Source organism: Cydia splendana, chromosome 1 (assembly GCF_910591565.1).
Source record: "Cydia splendana chromosome 1, ilCydSple1.2, whole genome shotgun sequence".
Classification (NCBI taxonomy): domain Eukaryota; kingdom Metazoa; phylum Arthropoda; class Insecta; order Lepidoptera; family Tortricidae; genus Cydia; species Cydia splendana.
Window position 1 is genome coordinate 3,955,577 of NC_085960.1, and position 16,409 is coordinate 3,971,985.

Genomic DNA, 16,409 nt, shown 5'->3' on the forward strand with positions numbered 1-16,409 from the left:
TAATTATATTGGGCCTTAAACGTTGCTTAAGAAGAATATTTAGCGGTTTATTCTCCATACACAATTTGTTATTGGCATAGGCAATGATTATTGATTATTTTTAAACAAGATCAATATTTTAGTCAGCCCGTTTTCTTTTCCTATTTAAAACATGAAATCGGATGCGGCCCCGTGCTGCATTACTTAGCGTAATACATAATGCGGCACGCAAATACAATATTTAGAACTGTTTAAATTGCAACTTTGCACGCAGAGTCTACAGTCTATAAAGAATATACTATAACTTGTCTCTGGTACACACAGACACACACATGAAGACATATGCGTCGGATTTCCCCGAATTAACGACATATATTTTCCTCACGTACACTTTACCTGATGTAAACTATATCTCGCAAAAACCAGCTATTAGTGCTATTACTCAATGGTCTTAAGAATAGGTTTAAGGCAGTTTAGCTATAAAATGAATGGACATCTTAAATCTGTTTGTCACTTATCGTTATGTCATTTTATGATACATCTACAGTAGATAAATCACGAACGTACACAGCAAACTGTGCTCTACGACCAAAAAGATTCACTGAGTGAGCTACACAATTGCAACGGGAGTTATATGACAATATTTAATATGTCGACGCGTTAATAATACCTAAATCTTGGGTTTCAGACCACTTTTTCTAGAATTACTAGTCTCCTGTGTAACCTGTGTTGCACGGTAATATGGTTCAATTTTGATTGGGGCTGTGATACGCTGCTCTCTCGAGGCTCACTTAGATCCACCTGTCATATGAAACTACGTCAACAATTTTGAAGCTCGATAACCGATGGATTTGGGAGAAAACCTGGAGCAGGGGCGTAGAGTGAACACCTGGAAGGAAAGGATAGTTTCGTGTAAGAAACACACTTGGCATGCCTATTGCGTATGAAGCTCTCCAGTTAATTCATGAGTTTATTTGTAATGATAAGGTTGTCAAATTACAGTGGATTCCTTCCCACGTAGGGTTAGCAGGAAACGAGGCAGTAGATAAGCTTGCTAAAACCGCTGTAATGGATGGCTCTGTATTAGATTCTATACCATATCCATGTGAAATAATTCCCAGAATTAAAAAAAGATGTTTACAAAAATGGGAATACCATTTTGGAGAACAAGCTTTATCAAGGGGTGTAGGAATCTGGTACAGAACAATCCAAGCTAGACCCTTGTGGATGCCCTGGTTTGATTCTGCCAATCTCGCAAGAAAAGTGTTAGTCTCAGCTTTCCGAGTCCGGTCCGGACACATCCCTACAAATAAGTTTCTGTGCATGATGGGTGTTAAACCGTCACCTCTGTGTCTAGTCTGTCAGAGGACTGATGACTTGTCTCACGTGTTGTTGGACTGCGTCCGGAATTCGGATTTGAGAAAAAGAATTTTTGGTAGTTTCGGTTCCATGCACAATGGACAGATCAATTGTTGGTTGGCAGAACCTTTATCTGATAATGCAATCAGTGTATACCACTTTATTGATCTCTCCCTTGAGTAGGGAACTATGAAAGCACCCATGAGGCTGACATGTTCACCTAGAGTGTCCAAAGCCTCTATAAAAATCAGATTAAAAAAAAAAAAAAAAAGAAACACACTTGGTCATCGATGTCCGGGTAGAGCGCGTTTGAAGCTCGAAAACCGATGGATTTGGGAGAAACCCTGGAGCGGGGGGTAGAGTGAACACCAGGAAGGAAAGGATACTTTTGTGCAAAAACACACCTGGTCATCAATGTCCGGGTAGAGCGCGTTTGAAGCTCGAAAACCGATGGATTTGGGAGAAAACCTGGAGCAGGGGCGTGGAGTGAACACCTGGAAGGAAAGGATATTTTCGTGCAAAAACACACCTGGTCATCAATGTCCGGGTAGAGCGCGTTTGAAGCTCGAAATCGATGGATTTGGGAGAAAACCTGGAGCAGGGGCGTAGAGTGAACACCAGGAAGGAAAGGAAGGATAGTTTCGTGCAAGAAACACACCTGGTCATCAATGTCCGGGTAGAGCGCGTGCAGACGCCGGGGGTGCGCGGGGGCGGCGGCGGAGGGCTGCGGCTGCGGAGCGCCGCCCGCGGCGGCTCGCTGCATGCCCGCCTACTGCACAGTCATTGTGGCCGTGATCCTGTTGGTAAAATACACGTTAATAAGGTTCAATTCATTTTGTATTAGGGTGGTATTCAACCTGTCCAATTTCTTTGTCCAATGTCATTGCGTCTCACTCTCTCATTAAGCAAAATGTGAGACAAAATACATATTGGACCAATATATTGGACAGATGGAATACCAACCTTAATCAGAAACATCTGCTACCGATATTACAATGTTTTTGAAATAAAGGCGCATATGAAGGACACGGTGGAAATATTGGCCGTCGACAGTGTCGACCAAATACATAGTATAACATGAACAGTGGTTGCTAGAGGCTGGTATCCCGGAGTCACGAGATCTAGACTCGCCTAAGACAGTATATTTTTCCATTATTTCCTTAACTTCAAAAACATCGTGAGGTTCAAAGCTAAAAAAAGCTAGGCTAAGTAATTTAAACGGTGTTATTCGCTGAGTGTAGAATCAGTGGTAGGAAAGTATTATCCTTTTCTCACACGCTATTATAGTTATTGTCGAGGAAACGAAACTAATAATAATTGAATAAGTCGATTTGTGCGTTTTATCAACGAATTCTCGGAACAACTTGTTCAGATATTTGTGCGCATCTTGGCTGTTCCGATTTATGTGAATGACTTTTATGATGATGATGATCCTTCCGGCCGATTTCGACCAAGGCGACCACTCCGACTCCTGGTTAGCACGGCGCTCGTGCGGCCGAATATGGCTGACGTAGCCGATCTTTAAGGTGAACACCCGCGCACATTGAGGGCACGTGAGAACACCAGCCACGTAGTGGTAGTGAATGAAAGCAGGCTGGCGTGCGTTTAGCGTCGAGGTCAACTTTACGTTGCTCCTCGAAATCGCGCACTTTGTCATGCACCAGCCTACGCCACTCAGGACGCTGTGCTGCCAAACCTTCCCACTGAGACTTTTATATCAGGGAGCCGGAACACACGCTTAAAGAATGAGCCTTATGCGTCAGTCTGCAAAAAAATGCATAAAACGGCGAAGCGGTAAAATTGATAAATACGTTCTTACTGCCTCAACTATAAAGGTGTGTTTAGATCATTTCGAACATCTTGTCCTCCGCCCAGCTACTGCTGACTGGACATTATCCCGTTATTCCAAGAAAGGTCTAAATTGATCCCGGCGATAAGACCGCTTTAAAATTTAGAGTTGTACCTTAAACTTAATTCACTATAAAAATCTAATTATAAACGTGACTACAAACATTACACATACATTACATTATTGTAAACTATGTGAGGTGTTCAATAAAGAGTATTGTATTGTAAAAACTATAATACCTACTCCACAACAGACAATTCATTTAATTAAAAACGTTGCATGCTCTGACGCCACAAGCTGCCTATTGCAATGAGTCAACGCGACGCGCTTTTGTTTACGCGGAAACTATAGTACGAGTGAACTGAATATTCTTAATCAATATTAATTGCCGATGGATATGATATGAATGGTAATTAAACTTGCACGAAAACGGGAAGTGCGTTATCGAAGACATTATCGAAAAGGAATGTTAGAGTAGTATTTAAGCAAGCGAAGTTTTCGAAATACATTATACACGCTCTTAAAGCTTGTTCACACCGAATGCGTGTGCGTGGACGTGCACGTGCGCGTTGTAATACACAGATTTAGATGAATTAATTTGGTATCGCTGGTGGTCTAGCGGTAAGAGCGTGCAACTTTCAATCCGGAGGTCGCGGGTTCAAACCCCGGCTCGTACAGTCACCTGCAATAGTATGTTACACAACGAAGGCCGCAAAAATATCTGACACGATCTTATTTGTAGAGCCATAAGAGCGTGTCACATATTTTTGGGGCCTTCGAAGAGTAACATATTATTGCTGGTGACTGTACCAATGAGTTTTTCGGAACTTATGTACGAAATATCATTTGATATTTACCAGTCGCTTTTCGGTGAAGGAAAACATTGTGAGGAAACCGGACTAATCCTAATAAGGCTTAGTTTCCCCTCTGGGTTGGAAGGTCAGATGGCAGTCGCTTTCGTAAAAACTAGTGCCTAAGTCAATTCTTCGGATTAGTTGTCAAGCGGACCCCAGGCTCCCATGAGCTGTGGCAAAATGCCGGGATAACGCGAGGAAGAAGAGAGAGATATTAAGGACATAATTATTTATAATAGTTTTCATCAATCATCATCATTCCACGCAGTCCCGGGCAGACGCTAGTACTGTCTTAAACATAATCATACACTACCTACTCAACTGCATTAAATGCCCAGTAAAGTAAAACCTGTTCCATCGTTAGACAAAAAAGGGCAAAACCGGTAATGAGTGATATCTAATGGTAATGATAAATGAACATTATAAAAAACTCGCCTAATGATCTGTGTGCGCTCTCGTTTTAATTCGCGCGCTTTGTTGCTATGCTAGATGTAAAGCTGGGTATACACTTAACACTAAGCGCCACTTGCATCATCCCATTAACCTGGGGTCAACCGGTTATACCTACCTGGAGTTACCATGGTTACCAGAACAATTTGACATTAGGCTAACAGTTTAACGGGTTAACCCCGGTTTAGTGGGATGATGCAAGTGGTGCTAAGAGGTAGTGCCCGACCCGACCGAAGTCTCGAAACATTTTTCGGCCGATGGTTCGGTTTCGGCCAATAAATTGCCGAATTATTTGGACGTGCTGAAACTGCGGTTTTAGCGACCGATGGTTCAATTTCCGGAATAAATCCAGTTGGTGGTATATATAAAGGTGGTGGTATTGGAAAGCTAAAATTTAGAAGAATTTTCGGCGTTTGTCTTATTCTACAAAAAAAAAAGAATATTTTGGCGTTTTCGCTGTAGCGGCAATTTTACTTCCCAAGACTTTCATCAAAACATTCAAAACCACATCAAATCAAACACATTTCCGAATACCTGCCGCTGCCGCGTAGATACCTGGTGAAAATTCCTTACATCTCTCAACCCCTAATAGACATGGCAATATTTTAAAAGCATTATATTTTGGTACTACTAAAGCAGCGTGGTGAATTCCAGAATGAAAATGTACACTATGAGGTCGTGCTATTTCAAGATTTAAGGAATATTTAGCCTGGATCAATAAACCCGAGAGGCTTCTATTCTATTATTAGGTACATATACACGGTGGCCAAAAAATAAGTGCATTCCCGTTGTGAGGGAGGTTTTGGGATTATACTGAGCAGCTATTGGGACCCCAAATAGCGAAAAAAAATTTTTTTTTTTTGCGATTTCGGGGTTGGTCCCATAGTAAAAGTTGCTCAGTTTCATCCCAAAACCTCCCTGGCAACGGGAATGCTCTTATTTTTTGGCTACCCTGTATTGAACTTCCTGCCCCGCACAGCTAAACTGTGGAATGAACTGTCCGCATTTCCGGACCGATACGATGTTCAAATCAAGAAAAGAGCGTACTCCCATCTTAAATCCGGCAACGCACTTGCAACCTTCTGGTGTTCCAGGTGTCCATGGGTGACGAAAATTGCTTACCAAGTATGGTAAGGATCCTGACCAAATTTTCAGTCACCTTTTTGCTTTATTTTTCGAGATTCTTTTTTCTGCTCTATACAGCGCAAACGAGGTTTGACCCACGATTTTTGACCACACATAAGTCGCGAGTTCCGCCAGTTTTCGTTTTTACGGAAGCTATCAAGCTAATCATAATAATCATAATCATTTTATTGGTAATAAATAAATTAAGTACATGTCATTTTCAAATACAATTGTAAATATAGTTATTAAATTTATAAGTCTAAGACTACGAACTAATATTGCTGAAGAATACCTAAGCCTTCCCGCCAAAGGTTACCTAATTCTAGTATTCAAGCCAGATTTACTCCGGATCAATAACCTGGCCGGTCCCTATTGTTTTATTTTTTACCCGGCTCCAGACGGCGGTCTCACAGTTTTTGCTCCAATACACGCTTATCTTGATTACGAGAACACCTATTATTTGCTGGTTTTAGTAAATTCGAGGTGTTTCGGCGTAATTAGGGATCTATCTATACTTAACTCAATAGGTAGGTTTTCTGCCATTATCCTGTTACCTAATAGATGTTACCTACATAATAGAAGAAATTACCGAGGACATGACAGGATGTTTAGGGTGACGATGTCTGGACTTTTTTATCAGGGTTGTGTACCCAAACGGAACGGGACCGTATTACTAAGACTCCTCTGTCGGTCTGTGTGTCTGTCTGTCTGTCCGTCCGTCTGTCTGTCACCAGGCTGTATCTCATGAACCGTGATAGCTAGACAGCTGAAATTTCCACAGATGATGTATTTCTGTTGCCGTTGCCGCTATAACAACAAGTGGAATGTATCCCCCATACATTTCACGACTCTTTCCGAACAGACTCTACTAAAAAGTACGGAACCCTCGGTGGGCGAGTCCGACTCGCACTTGTCCGGTTTTTTTCATATGACATAATGACAACCCTACTCTCGCTAACAATATTGACCATATCATATCGACATTGCACAATCTAGGCGCAGTAGGTGCCTACGCAAATTTTCTAAGGACCATAACGCTTAATAAAATAGGTAACCTAAAGCCTACTTCTAAAAGTCTAGGAAACAGGCTCTTTCGAATAAATAGCCTTAGATATTGAACAAAGGCCAGAGTTTACAGAACAAGTCCTAACATGTTACACATTTGTCTTTGGAACAGAAACGACCCATACACCTCTTTTCATACTAACCATGATTCATTTACGCGGCAGTATGTAGACCTTATTCTAAATGAGATATGGTGTATGATCGTTAAGGTCAAAAAGTCCTTAGATAACACAGTAACTGACAATTTATGAATCTTATTACCTAAGTTATAAGGTCTGCTTGTGTAGTTTTTCGTGTCGTCAAAACTTTCGACTTTTTTGTTCCGTCTGCGTTACTAACAGCAACACTATGAACTGACCGAAAGTGTGTCTTAATATCGTTACAATAAGGTTCAAGATATATCAGTTAAGTGTTGACGGTAGAATTAGTCACTTGCCTGAACTGATAGGTAGTTTCTTTGTGTATTTGTGTGTATTTGCATTGAATATGCAATTAATTCACATGGTCGGCAGATGTCGGCCATGTGCGATATTAATGAGCTTGGGCCGAAGTTTAAGATCACAAATTAGATAAGAGGTTTACTAGAATTTCTAGGGATCTACAGTCAACTAAATATTAATATTATAGTAGTTGCTGTTGAAGCGCTGGTGGCCTTATGGCCTAGCGGTAAGAGCGTGCGACTTTAAACCGGAGGTCGCGGCTTCAAGCCCCGGCTCGTACCAATGAGTTTTTCGGAACTTATATAGGTACTAGATGAAAACCCGGCTTCGCTCGGGTAAAATAAATAATAGTAATAGGTAATACTCATTTTGAATTAAGTAATTATTTACTTTTAGACTTCATACCTTCATCAAGGCGGTTACAAACCTATCTCATCTCAGAAAACTTTAAATCCGTAACATACAATCATAACTCGAAAAATTTACTATTCCGATAATTATATCTAAAAACAAATATGTAATTAAAAAAACCTAATCCGCTTTTCTGGTAGCAGTTCGGTTCTGTAAGGATCACAGTTCTAACCTGACCCACTTTTCTGGTCGCAGATCGGTTCTGTGAAGGCCGCATTTATAACCTAGCCCACTTTCCAATCTCAAAAGAGGGAACCCTTTTGTACCTACCCTTCATGGCACTAAAGTATAAGTATGGAAATTATCACTACTATTTCATTCTTTAATATTAATGCCTATCCGTTAATATTAAATTCGTTTACAAAAAAAAAACACAATAAGTGCGAGTCGGACTCACCCATCAAGAACGGAACACTTTTTAATATTTGTTGTTATAGCGGCAACAGAAATACATCATGTGTGAAAATTTCAACTGTCTAGCTATCACGGTTCATGAGATACAGCCTGGTGACAGAGGGACAGTGGAGTAAACTGAAATAAAGGTTCCGTCACACCGGCGCGATTTCAGAGCCGGGCCTGAGCGTTTTATATGAAAAAGCGGCGCGCCCCGCTCACGCGCCGCACGCGAAACGCGCCTGTGTGACGGAGCCTGAAATGTCAAACCGGGCAAGTGCTCGCGCACGAAGGGTTCCATACTTTTTAGTATTTGTTGTTATAGCGGTAACAGAAATACATCATCTGTGAAAATTTCAACTGCCTAGGCCTATCACGGTTCATAAGATACAGCCTGGTGACAGACAGACAGACAGACAGACAGACGGACAATGAAGTAAAACTGAAATAAATGTCATATACCTACTAAGAAAAACCGGCCAAGTGCGAGTCGGAATCGCTAATAGGTTCCCGTTTTTTAGTTACCCTTCAGGTACGGTAGTATGAGTGTAATAGATTTGTAACCGGTCAGCAATGTGAGTCCCTTGGAGAAGCAGAGGTCTAGTCTAAACCCCCACTTACCATCGGCATTAACAGCCTTGTATTCTTGTTTGCCACCAACATGTCATATTAAAACATATTAATAAAAATTTACTCGGTCAACAATGTGAGTCCCTTGGAGAAGCAGAGGTCTAATCTAAACTCCCACTTACCATCGGCATTAACAGCCTTGTATTCTTGTTTGCCACCAACATGTCATATTAAAACATATTAATAAAAATTTACTCGGTCAACAATGTGAGTCCCTTGGAGAATCAGAGGTCTAGTCTAAACTCCCACTTACCATCGGCATTAACAGCCTTGTATGAGTTGTATGCTTGTTTGCCACCAACATGCCATGTTAAAACATATTAATAAAAATTTACTCGGTCAGCAATGTGAGTCCCTTGGAGAAGCAGAGGTCTAGTCTAAACTCCCACTTACCATCGGCATTAACAGCCTTGTATGCTTGTTTGCCACCAACATGTCATATTAAAACATATTAATAAAAATTTACTCGGTCAGCAATGTGAGTCCCTTGGAGAAGCAGAGGTCTAGTCTAAACTCCCACTTACCATTGGCATTAACAGCCTTGTATGCTTGTTTGCCACCAACATGTCATATTAAAACATATTAATAAAAATTTACTCGGTCAGCAATGTGAGTCCCTTGGAGAAGCAGAGGTCTAGTCTAAACTCCCACTTACCATCGGCATTAACAGCCTTGTATGCTTGTTTGCCACCAACATGTCATATTAAAACATATTAATAAAAATTTACTCATTTCATCAGTCATATCCAGCCTAGCATTGCATTGGCCCCGCTTAAATATTTCTTTAATTTGTTTTTAGTACTTGTTGTTATAGCGGCAACAGAAATACATCATTTGTGAAAATTGAAACTGTCTAGTTAATCTAGTTATCACGGTTCATGAGATCTTGAGATACAGCCTGGTGACAGACAGACGGACAGCAGAGTCTTAATATTTAATAGGGTCCCGTTTTTACCCTATGGGTACGCAACCCTAAAAAGTGACCAAGGCCTCCAGTGCCCTAGGCTGGAATCAAAGCAGCGTCCTCTGCTATTGCAGCAGGTGCCTGTGCCATTCTGCCACCGGGCCACCCACGGCGGCATAGGTCGAATTTTTCCAAGGATACTTATGCACTACTTACTGAAGGTTTATGGAGCCTCGCCATCCCTAAGCCTAAATTAAATATTTTCTGAAAATAATTTGTTTTGATCTAATAACATATTGGAGTCCTCGTAATAGGGGTCCCGTTTTTACCCTTTGGCTACAGAACCCTAAAAATCAACCTTGTTTTGGTACTATGTACTATGCTTCACTATGACTCTGAAATTTTAGCAGGAATTAATATTTTTTTGTTTTCACCTGTCAAATTAGAATAGAATAGAATAGAATAGCCTTTATTGACCAAAAAATTAAATTTCAGCACATATTACATTTAAATAAATTCACATTTCATTTAAATCAATTAGTTTCAATATTTTTTCCTTAGTAACTTTATTAAATAATTTTTATGTCATTGCTTTTTAATAATTATTTCAGTCTGCCTTCTTGGCATAGGCCTCCCCCAGCTCTCTCCACAGCTCTCTATCCCTTGCCGTCCCTATCCAATTAGGTCCCGCATGCTTCTTTATGTCATCCGACCACTTCATTATTGGTCTCCCTTCTCTCCTTTTTCCATCTCTAGGATACCATTCCGCTTCCTCTCTATCCCACTTATCTTTACCTTCCCTTGCCATATGTCCAGCCCAACCTGTTGCAGTCAAAAGTGTGAACTGGCCAAAGAACTTTTAACCGACAAAAACAGGCAAAACTGCTTTGACTGAGCATGTTGGTCAAAAGTAGTTTTACCTGAAAATCATACCTATTTCTGGCAGCAGTTTCGTTTTTAGGGCGTAGCAAAAAAAAAATAACCCTAACCTACCTATCTCTGGGAACAGTTTAGTTTTTTGGGCGTAGCAAAAAAATAACCCTAACCTACCTATCTCTGCGAGTACTTTTGACTGATAGTAACAGTCACAACACAATTACTATTAACCAATGATTTTCAGGTATAACTACTTTTGACCAACATGCTCAGTCAAAAGCAGTTTTGCCTGTTTTTGTCGGTTAAAAGTTCTTTTGACCAGTTCACACTTTTGACTGCGACATATATACTATCTATATATCTTATTATATTTAATCTTATATTCAACTTACATTGACTCCGGAGATAACTTATTAGCTTTATGCAGTTGACTTTCCAATTCACCGATACACCTCAAATTTGATTCATAGTCTAAAGCACAGTTATTAAATATGTCCACAATACACTGTAGCTTTTTGCACTGTTTCACACTGGCAATGTACTTAATTAGAGTGTGTTACAGTCAGCTGGCACTTAACTCAAAGTTTCTTTGAACAACGTCATTTTCATCTCGCTCACTTATTAGTTTATCACAGCTGCTTCAAGGTTGCTTTCACTTGCATTTCCAGGTAGCTAGTAGTGCCTTGACATGTAAGAATATTTGGAATCATTCTGAAATATTAAAATACAACTGAGAGACCGATGTTTATACTAAACACAATACACCCATGGAACGCTTTGAAGTTCAAATCTCGTTACGTTACGATGGCGTTTGCACTTTGCACTATGTTCGGTGACTATTTTTTATTGTTAACACACACAATACACTATTTAACAGGTTTTTATCACGTCTGGAGTACCGGATAAAGTATTTTCGAATAACAGCCGTCGTTGACGTCTAGGCAGTGTTGCTATCGTCTTAAAAGCCGTAACAGACTATCGCACGTTCTGGCTTAAAAACAAATTTATGTAATAATTATACCGGTATACATATCCATATGAAACGAAACTTAATGCAAATAATAACCATTATACATACCGGAAAGTCATCAAATAAACAGTAATATTCGTCTTGCTTTTTATTAAAAAAAATACGACCAACCTAACTTGTAAGCATGTTTGCAGTTTCTAAACGCAACGCTTAGCTGTCAAATGTCAACCAACAAATTGAGCCTTTAGTATTGTTTGTCGAAATTTTTTCACTTTTAAATGCAAAATACGCGACAATACGAATTTTGCGGATATATGTTGTCGATTCAAAAGTGTTATTTTTTTACGCTCTTTTGTTTGAGCACAATTTAATTTGTTTCTACCGTCAAAGCCGCTCGCGTTTATATATAAAGATGTACAAAATATCATGTGGTATTTACCAGTCGCTTTTCGGTGAAGGAAAACATCGTGAGGAAACCGGACTAATCCCAATAAGGTCTAGTTTACCCTCTGGGTTGGAAGGTCAGATGGCAGTCGCTTTCGTAAAAAGTAGTGCCTACGCCAATTCTCGGGATTCGTTGCCAAGCGGACCCCAGGCCGAAGTCTGCCGAAGCCATGAGCCGTGGCAGAATGCCGGGGTAACGCGAGGATGAAGATAAACTAAGATGACTAAACCGAACAGATCACAGACTTAAATATACCATAGATGACGCAAATGCATCTACTTCGCGTGTCCGAATCCCGACCAAGCGTCGAGGTTGGCCGTCGCTATTGACATTCCACGCGCGCCAGTTGTGGCAGCCGGTAGTCCGTAAAAAATTAAAAAATGCCTCGTTGCGTGGTAACTGGTAATTAACTGCAACAGCCCAAAAATTGCAAGCACCCAAGGGCAAGGACATATTTCCTATCACAGGTAAGTAATTTTAAAATGATATTAATGATATTATGCGTAAATTTATTTTAAAACAATTTTTTAAGTATTCCAGGTTGTGATTCCAATAATATACCTAAGTAACTATAGATTAACGTTACAAAACTATATTTACATTACATTGCGCGGTTGCTTTGAGCGTTTGATCTGACGTTGTGAGTTAAGAGACGATGAATATCGGAACTAGCGATACTGTCGCGCATCGCTTCGACTTCGAGGTACAGGCCGTTTATCATTCGTCTGTCAAATTTAGCGAGTAGTGTTGTTCGTTCTACCGATCGCTTCTAATAAACGATTTTAATCGATATCGGATCGGACAGATGAATGATATTAACATAAAATTTTTTTTAGTAGTTATTGATCAAAAAAAATCATGTCCTAATTTTACACGACACCTTTAAAAACGAGGGTAATTTAAACATATACGATTACATGTTTATACGTTTAGTATGTTTATAAATTTCTATTGTGTTATAAAAACTTTCATTATTTTTGTTTTCCACATGATCCAGTCATAGATTTTGAAAATACCAGTTTCATTGAAGGGAAAAGTTGGGAAGAAGATCATTCGTCTGTTTTTATCATTCATCTGTCTTCATCATTCGTCTGTCAGAAAATCGATGTCATTCATGACAATCGATTTGTGATTTTTGGCGTGGTTCGCGGGGGAGCGGGGAGTGAGCGAGCGAGACCGCAGATATAAAATCTATGAGTATGAGCAAGATCGTAGCGGGGCAGAGGGGCATCGGTGTCTTTGAATCGGTAAGGATTTCCCATCACTAAATTGCGCTGTGACGTCACAGTAGGTGGTAAAAAGTCGGCACGCTTGGTTTCAATACAAATCGTGATATTTGCTTCATCTATGGTATATTTAATTCTGTGGAACAGATCCTACCTTTTTGCAGCTGACATCCGAACGTGACTTTTAGATATAGTGGGTTGGGATAAGATTGAAAGGGTTTTTCATGAGGGGTAGATAAGACAAAATAAAATAGCGTCCGTCGGCCGAAGCATTACGGGTTACGGGCGACTTTTCAATCTTTTCAAAACCTCGTGAAAAACCCTTTCAATCTCACCCCAACGCGTAAAGAAATTGTTATACTCGATCGATAACATATGTGTAGGTCAGGTACAAAATACATTACATATATAATATTCCATTGCAACCTTAAAAGAGTATAAACAAACAAAACCACATGACTCAGTCAATTTGCTGTCAACATCATGTACTTATTTATGGAATTTTATGGAATTCTTTTTATTATAGGTACCTACATAATGTTGTTGTGCCCATCCCAGTCTCTGTTGGGAACTCGGTACTCGAAGTTGTTGACTCGTACATCTACCTATATTAGGGTTCCGTACCCAAAGGGTAAAACGGGACCCTATTACTAAGACTCCGCTGTCCGTCCGTCTGTCCGTCCGTCCGTCCGTCTGTCACCAGGCTGTATCTCACGAACCGTGATAGCTAGACAGTTGAAATTTTCATCGATGATGTATTTCTGTTGCCGCTATGTCAACAAATACTAAAAACAGAATAAAATAAAGATTTAAGTGGGGCTCCCATACAACAAACGTGATTTTTGACCGAAGTTAAGCAACGTCGGGCGGGGTCAGTACTAGCGACACTATTATCCGCGGATCGTGAGAGAGGCGATTAAAATTAAAAAACACCCTAAAAATTTCAGTCGTGAGGACGGGTACAAATTATCGTCTACTTGGGGACCAGTGATTCAAATGTTGAAACCAGCGGATATATCTTCGGACCAGTGTACGGATACTGTGAGTGTTGCGTGTCGTGCCGTGGACAATAAACATTAAACTTTAACGGGTAGCTGCAATTTCTTTGTCTACCCCGAACATTTTTATAAACTAATTTCGGGTAGTTTAGTGGTGTTTTATTAATATCTCCGTTGACATTTGTTGGGACGTCAGTCTTTCCATGACCACAGCCGGTGAAATGAAATTATACACAATGAAATTATATCGCGGTAGACCCGTTTGTGTAATTAAATATGTGTACAAAACGCGAGAGTTTAAAGTGTTAAATATGTAACAATTATGAATCTAATACGATCATTTATATTCTTAGAGGATATAACGAACGGAGACGCCATGTCTAAAATTTTCGGTACAAAATAGTCTGCCGTTTTTTGCGGGGGAGGGGCACATCAAATGTATAGGTACGTCATGTCAGATAAACGTCAGTCCATACATACGGTTGACATGAGGTTGACCATTGGCCGCCTATTTTCGACAGAGGGGAACGCCTGTTAATGGCGGCTCCAAGTTTATATTCTTCTGCTTTCATAAATAATAGTTATTGATTTTTAAAAAGCGTTTTTCAATTAAAAGACATGTCAAGATCGCTTACCTTCTTTCAAGTTCTTTCTAATGCTAAAAATAAGTTTTTAGCAAAAATTTCATTTTTGGTACAAGCTTTTATCACTGACTGTACTTTTCTTACGACAGACAACGAATACTCATCGAGACAATTCTAAAAACCCCTAACAAAATTAGGTTGCGTTGTTTCATCACAGAGTTCCTATAGCCACCTCCTGTCTCCATCTTCAGATCAGCTCGATGGTACCATAATATTGCATTGTCATCCCATTTATACATGCATGCAAAATTTCAGCTCAATCGGAAACCGGGAAGTGGATCAAATTTAACTTGCAAGATTTGATTACAGACAACGGGACTGGTGAAACTAAATAAAAGCTTGTAAAAACGAACTATAGGACAAGTAGTCCACTTAGGTAGGTCCAACTTCGAGAAAGAGGTCAACCGCCGAATCCAACTCGGGCAGCGTTCGGGAAACTACGTAATGTCTTTTCGTCCGACATACCTCAGTGCCTCAAGACGAAAGTCTTTAATCAATGTGTGTTACCAGTGATTACTTACGGCTCCAAAACGTGGTCTTTCACTATCGGCCTCATCTCAAAACTCAAAGTCGCTCAACGAGCTATGGAGAGGGCTATGCTCGGAGTTTCTCTGCGTGATCGAATCAGAAATGAGGAGATCCGTAGACGAACTAAAGTCACCGGCATAGCCCACCGGATTAGCAAGCTGAAGTGGCAATGGGTGGGCCACATTGCCGATGGGGTCTAAAAGTGCTCGAGTGGAGACCACGGACTACCAAGCGCAGCGTAGGACGTCCACCCACAAGATAGACAGACGACCTTGTTAAGGTCGCCGGAGGACGCTGGATGCGGGTCGCTTCCAACCGGTACGAATGGAGGTCCAAGGGGGAGGCCTATGTTCAGCAGTGGACGTCTTATGGCTGAGATGATGATGATGATGACCTACATAATTCAAGATGGAGAATTCTTACAAGATGTTTTTTTAAATCCTTAGCCATATTTTGCGTTTGATAGACAACAAACGAGCAGACTAGCCGCCCAGTGGCGTAGCGTGAACTATTAGTCTAGCCGCGGGCGAAATCGCATCTGCGAAGCTCTTTTGTTTCACTGTGCCCGAAGGGGCCTCGCGCGAGGCCCCCCTTGGAGCGCGAGGCCGTGGGCGACGGCCCACTTCACCCACGCCTAGCTACGCCACTGTAGCCGCCTGACGGGAAGCGGTCACCGTCGCCCATGGCAACATCGGAAGAGCCACTTATGCGTTGCTGACCCTTGAGAACCCTGATTACCCTGGGATATATCTGGGAGAAAACGATCAAGATGCCCACTTATTCTTGGTTTTTCATGTAGGTTAGGTATCTAAGAAGGAATATTATGGGACCTTCATCGAAGTCACAAAAAGAATTAGGTGTGTCAAAAATGTAGCTCATCAGATATTGTTTTCTATGGGAGAGCTCTCTATTTCGTACATAAGTATTGAGGTTTAAACAGAATCAAGTGGGTATTTGATATTTATAACTACAACAGTTTCTACACCATAACTCACTATTGTGTGTAACTCATAATTTCCCTCTCAAAGTTATTGAACCACCTTCAACTCCCAAGGAAATGTTTGTGTTAACTGAATTATATAAAGTGTTTAAGCAAGATTATTCAAACATGTTTTGGCTTACACCTTGTTTGGCTTATCATTCCAAAACTTGTCCAAAACAAAGAGAATCCTGAATAATTTCGAAAGATTAAATCTTTTATAAATACCTATTACCACTTAACACTTTTAACTTTCACGATTTTTACCCATTATTATACATATA

The 16,409-nt window shown here is 40.4% G+C and overlaps 1 protein-coding gene across 1 annotated transcript in view; it reads right to left on the reverse strand.

The window, feature by feature from the left end:
• LOC134789725 (uncharacterized) overlaps window positions 1-16,409 on the reverse strand; it is a 59,204-nt gene that overhangs the window by 40,486 nt on the left and 2,309 nt on the right. Inside the window, exon 2 of the mRNA XM_063760361.1 lies at window positions 1,997-2,135. Coding sequence (XP_063616431.1) covers window positions 1,997-2,101 — 105 coding nt within the window. The 5' untranslated portion in view covers window positions 2,102-2,135. The remainder of the gene's footprint in view (window positions 1-1,996; window positions 2,136-16,409) is intronic.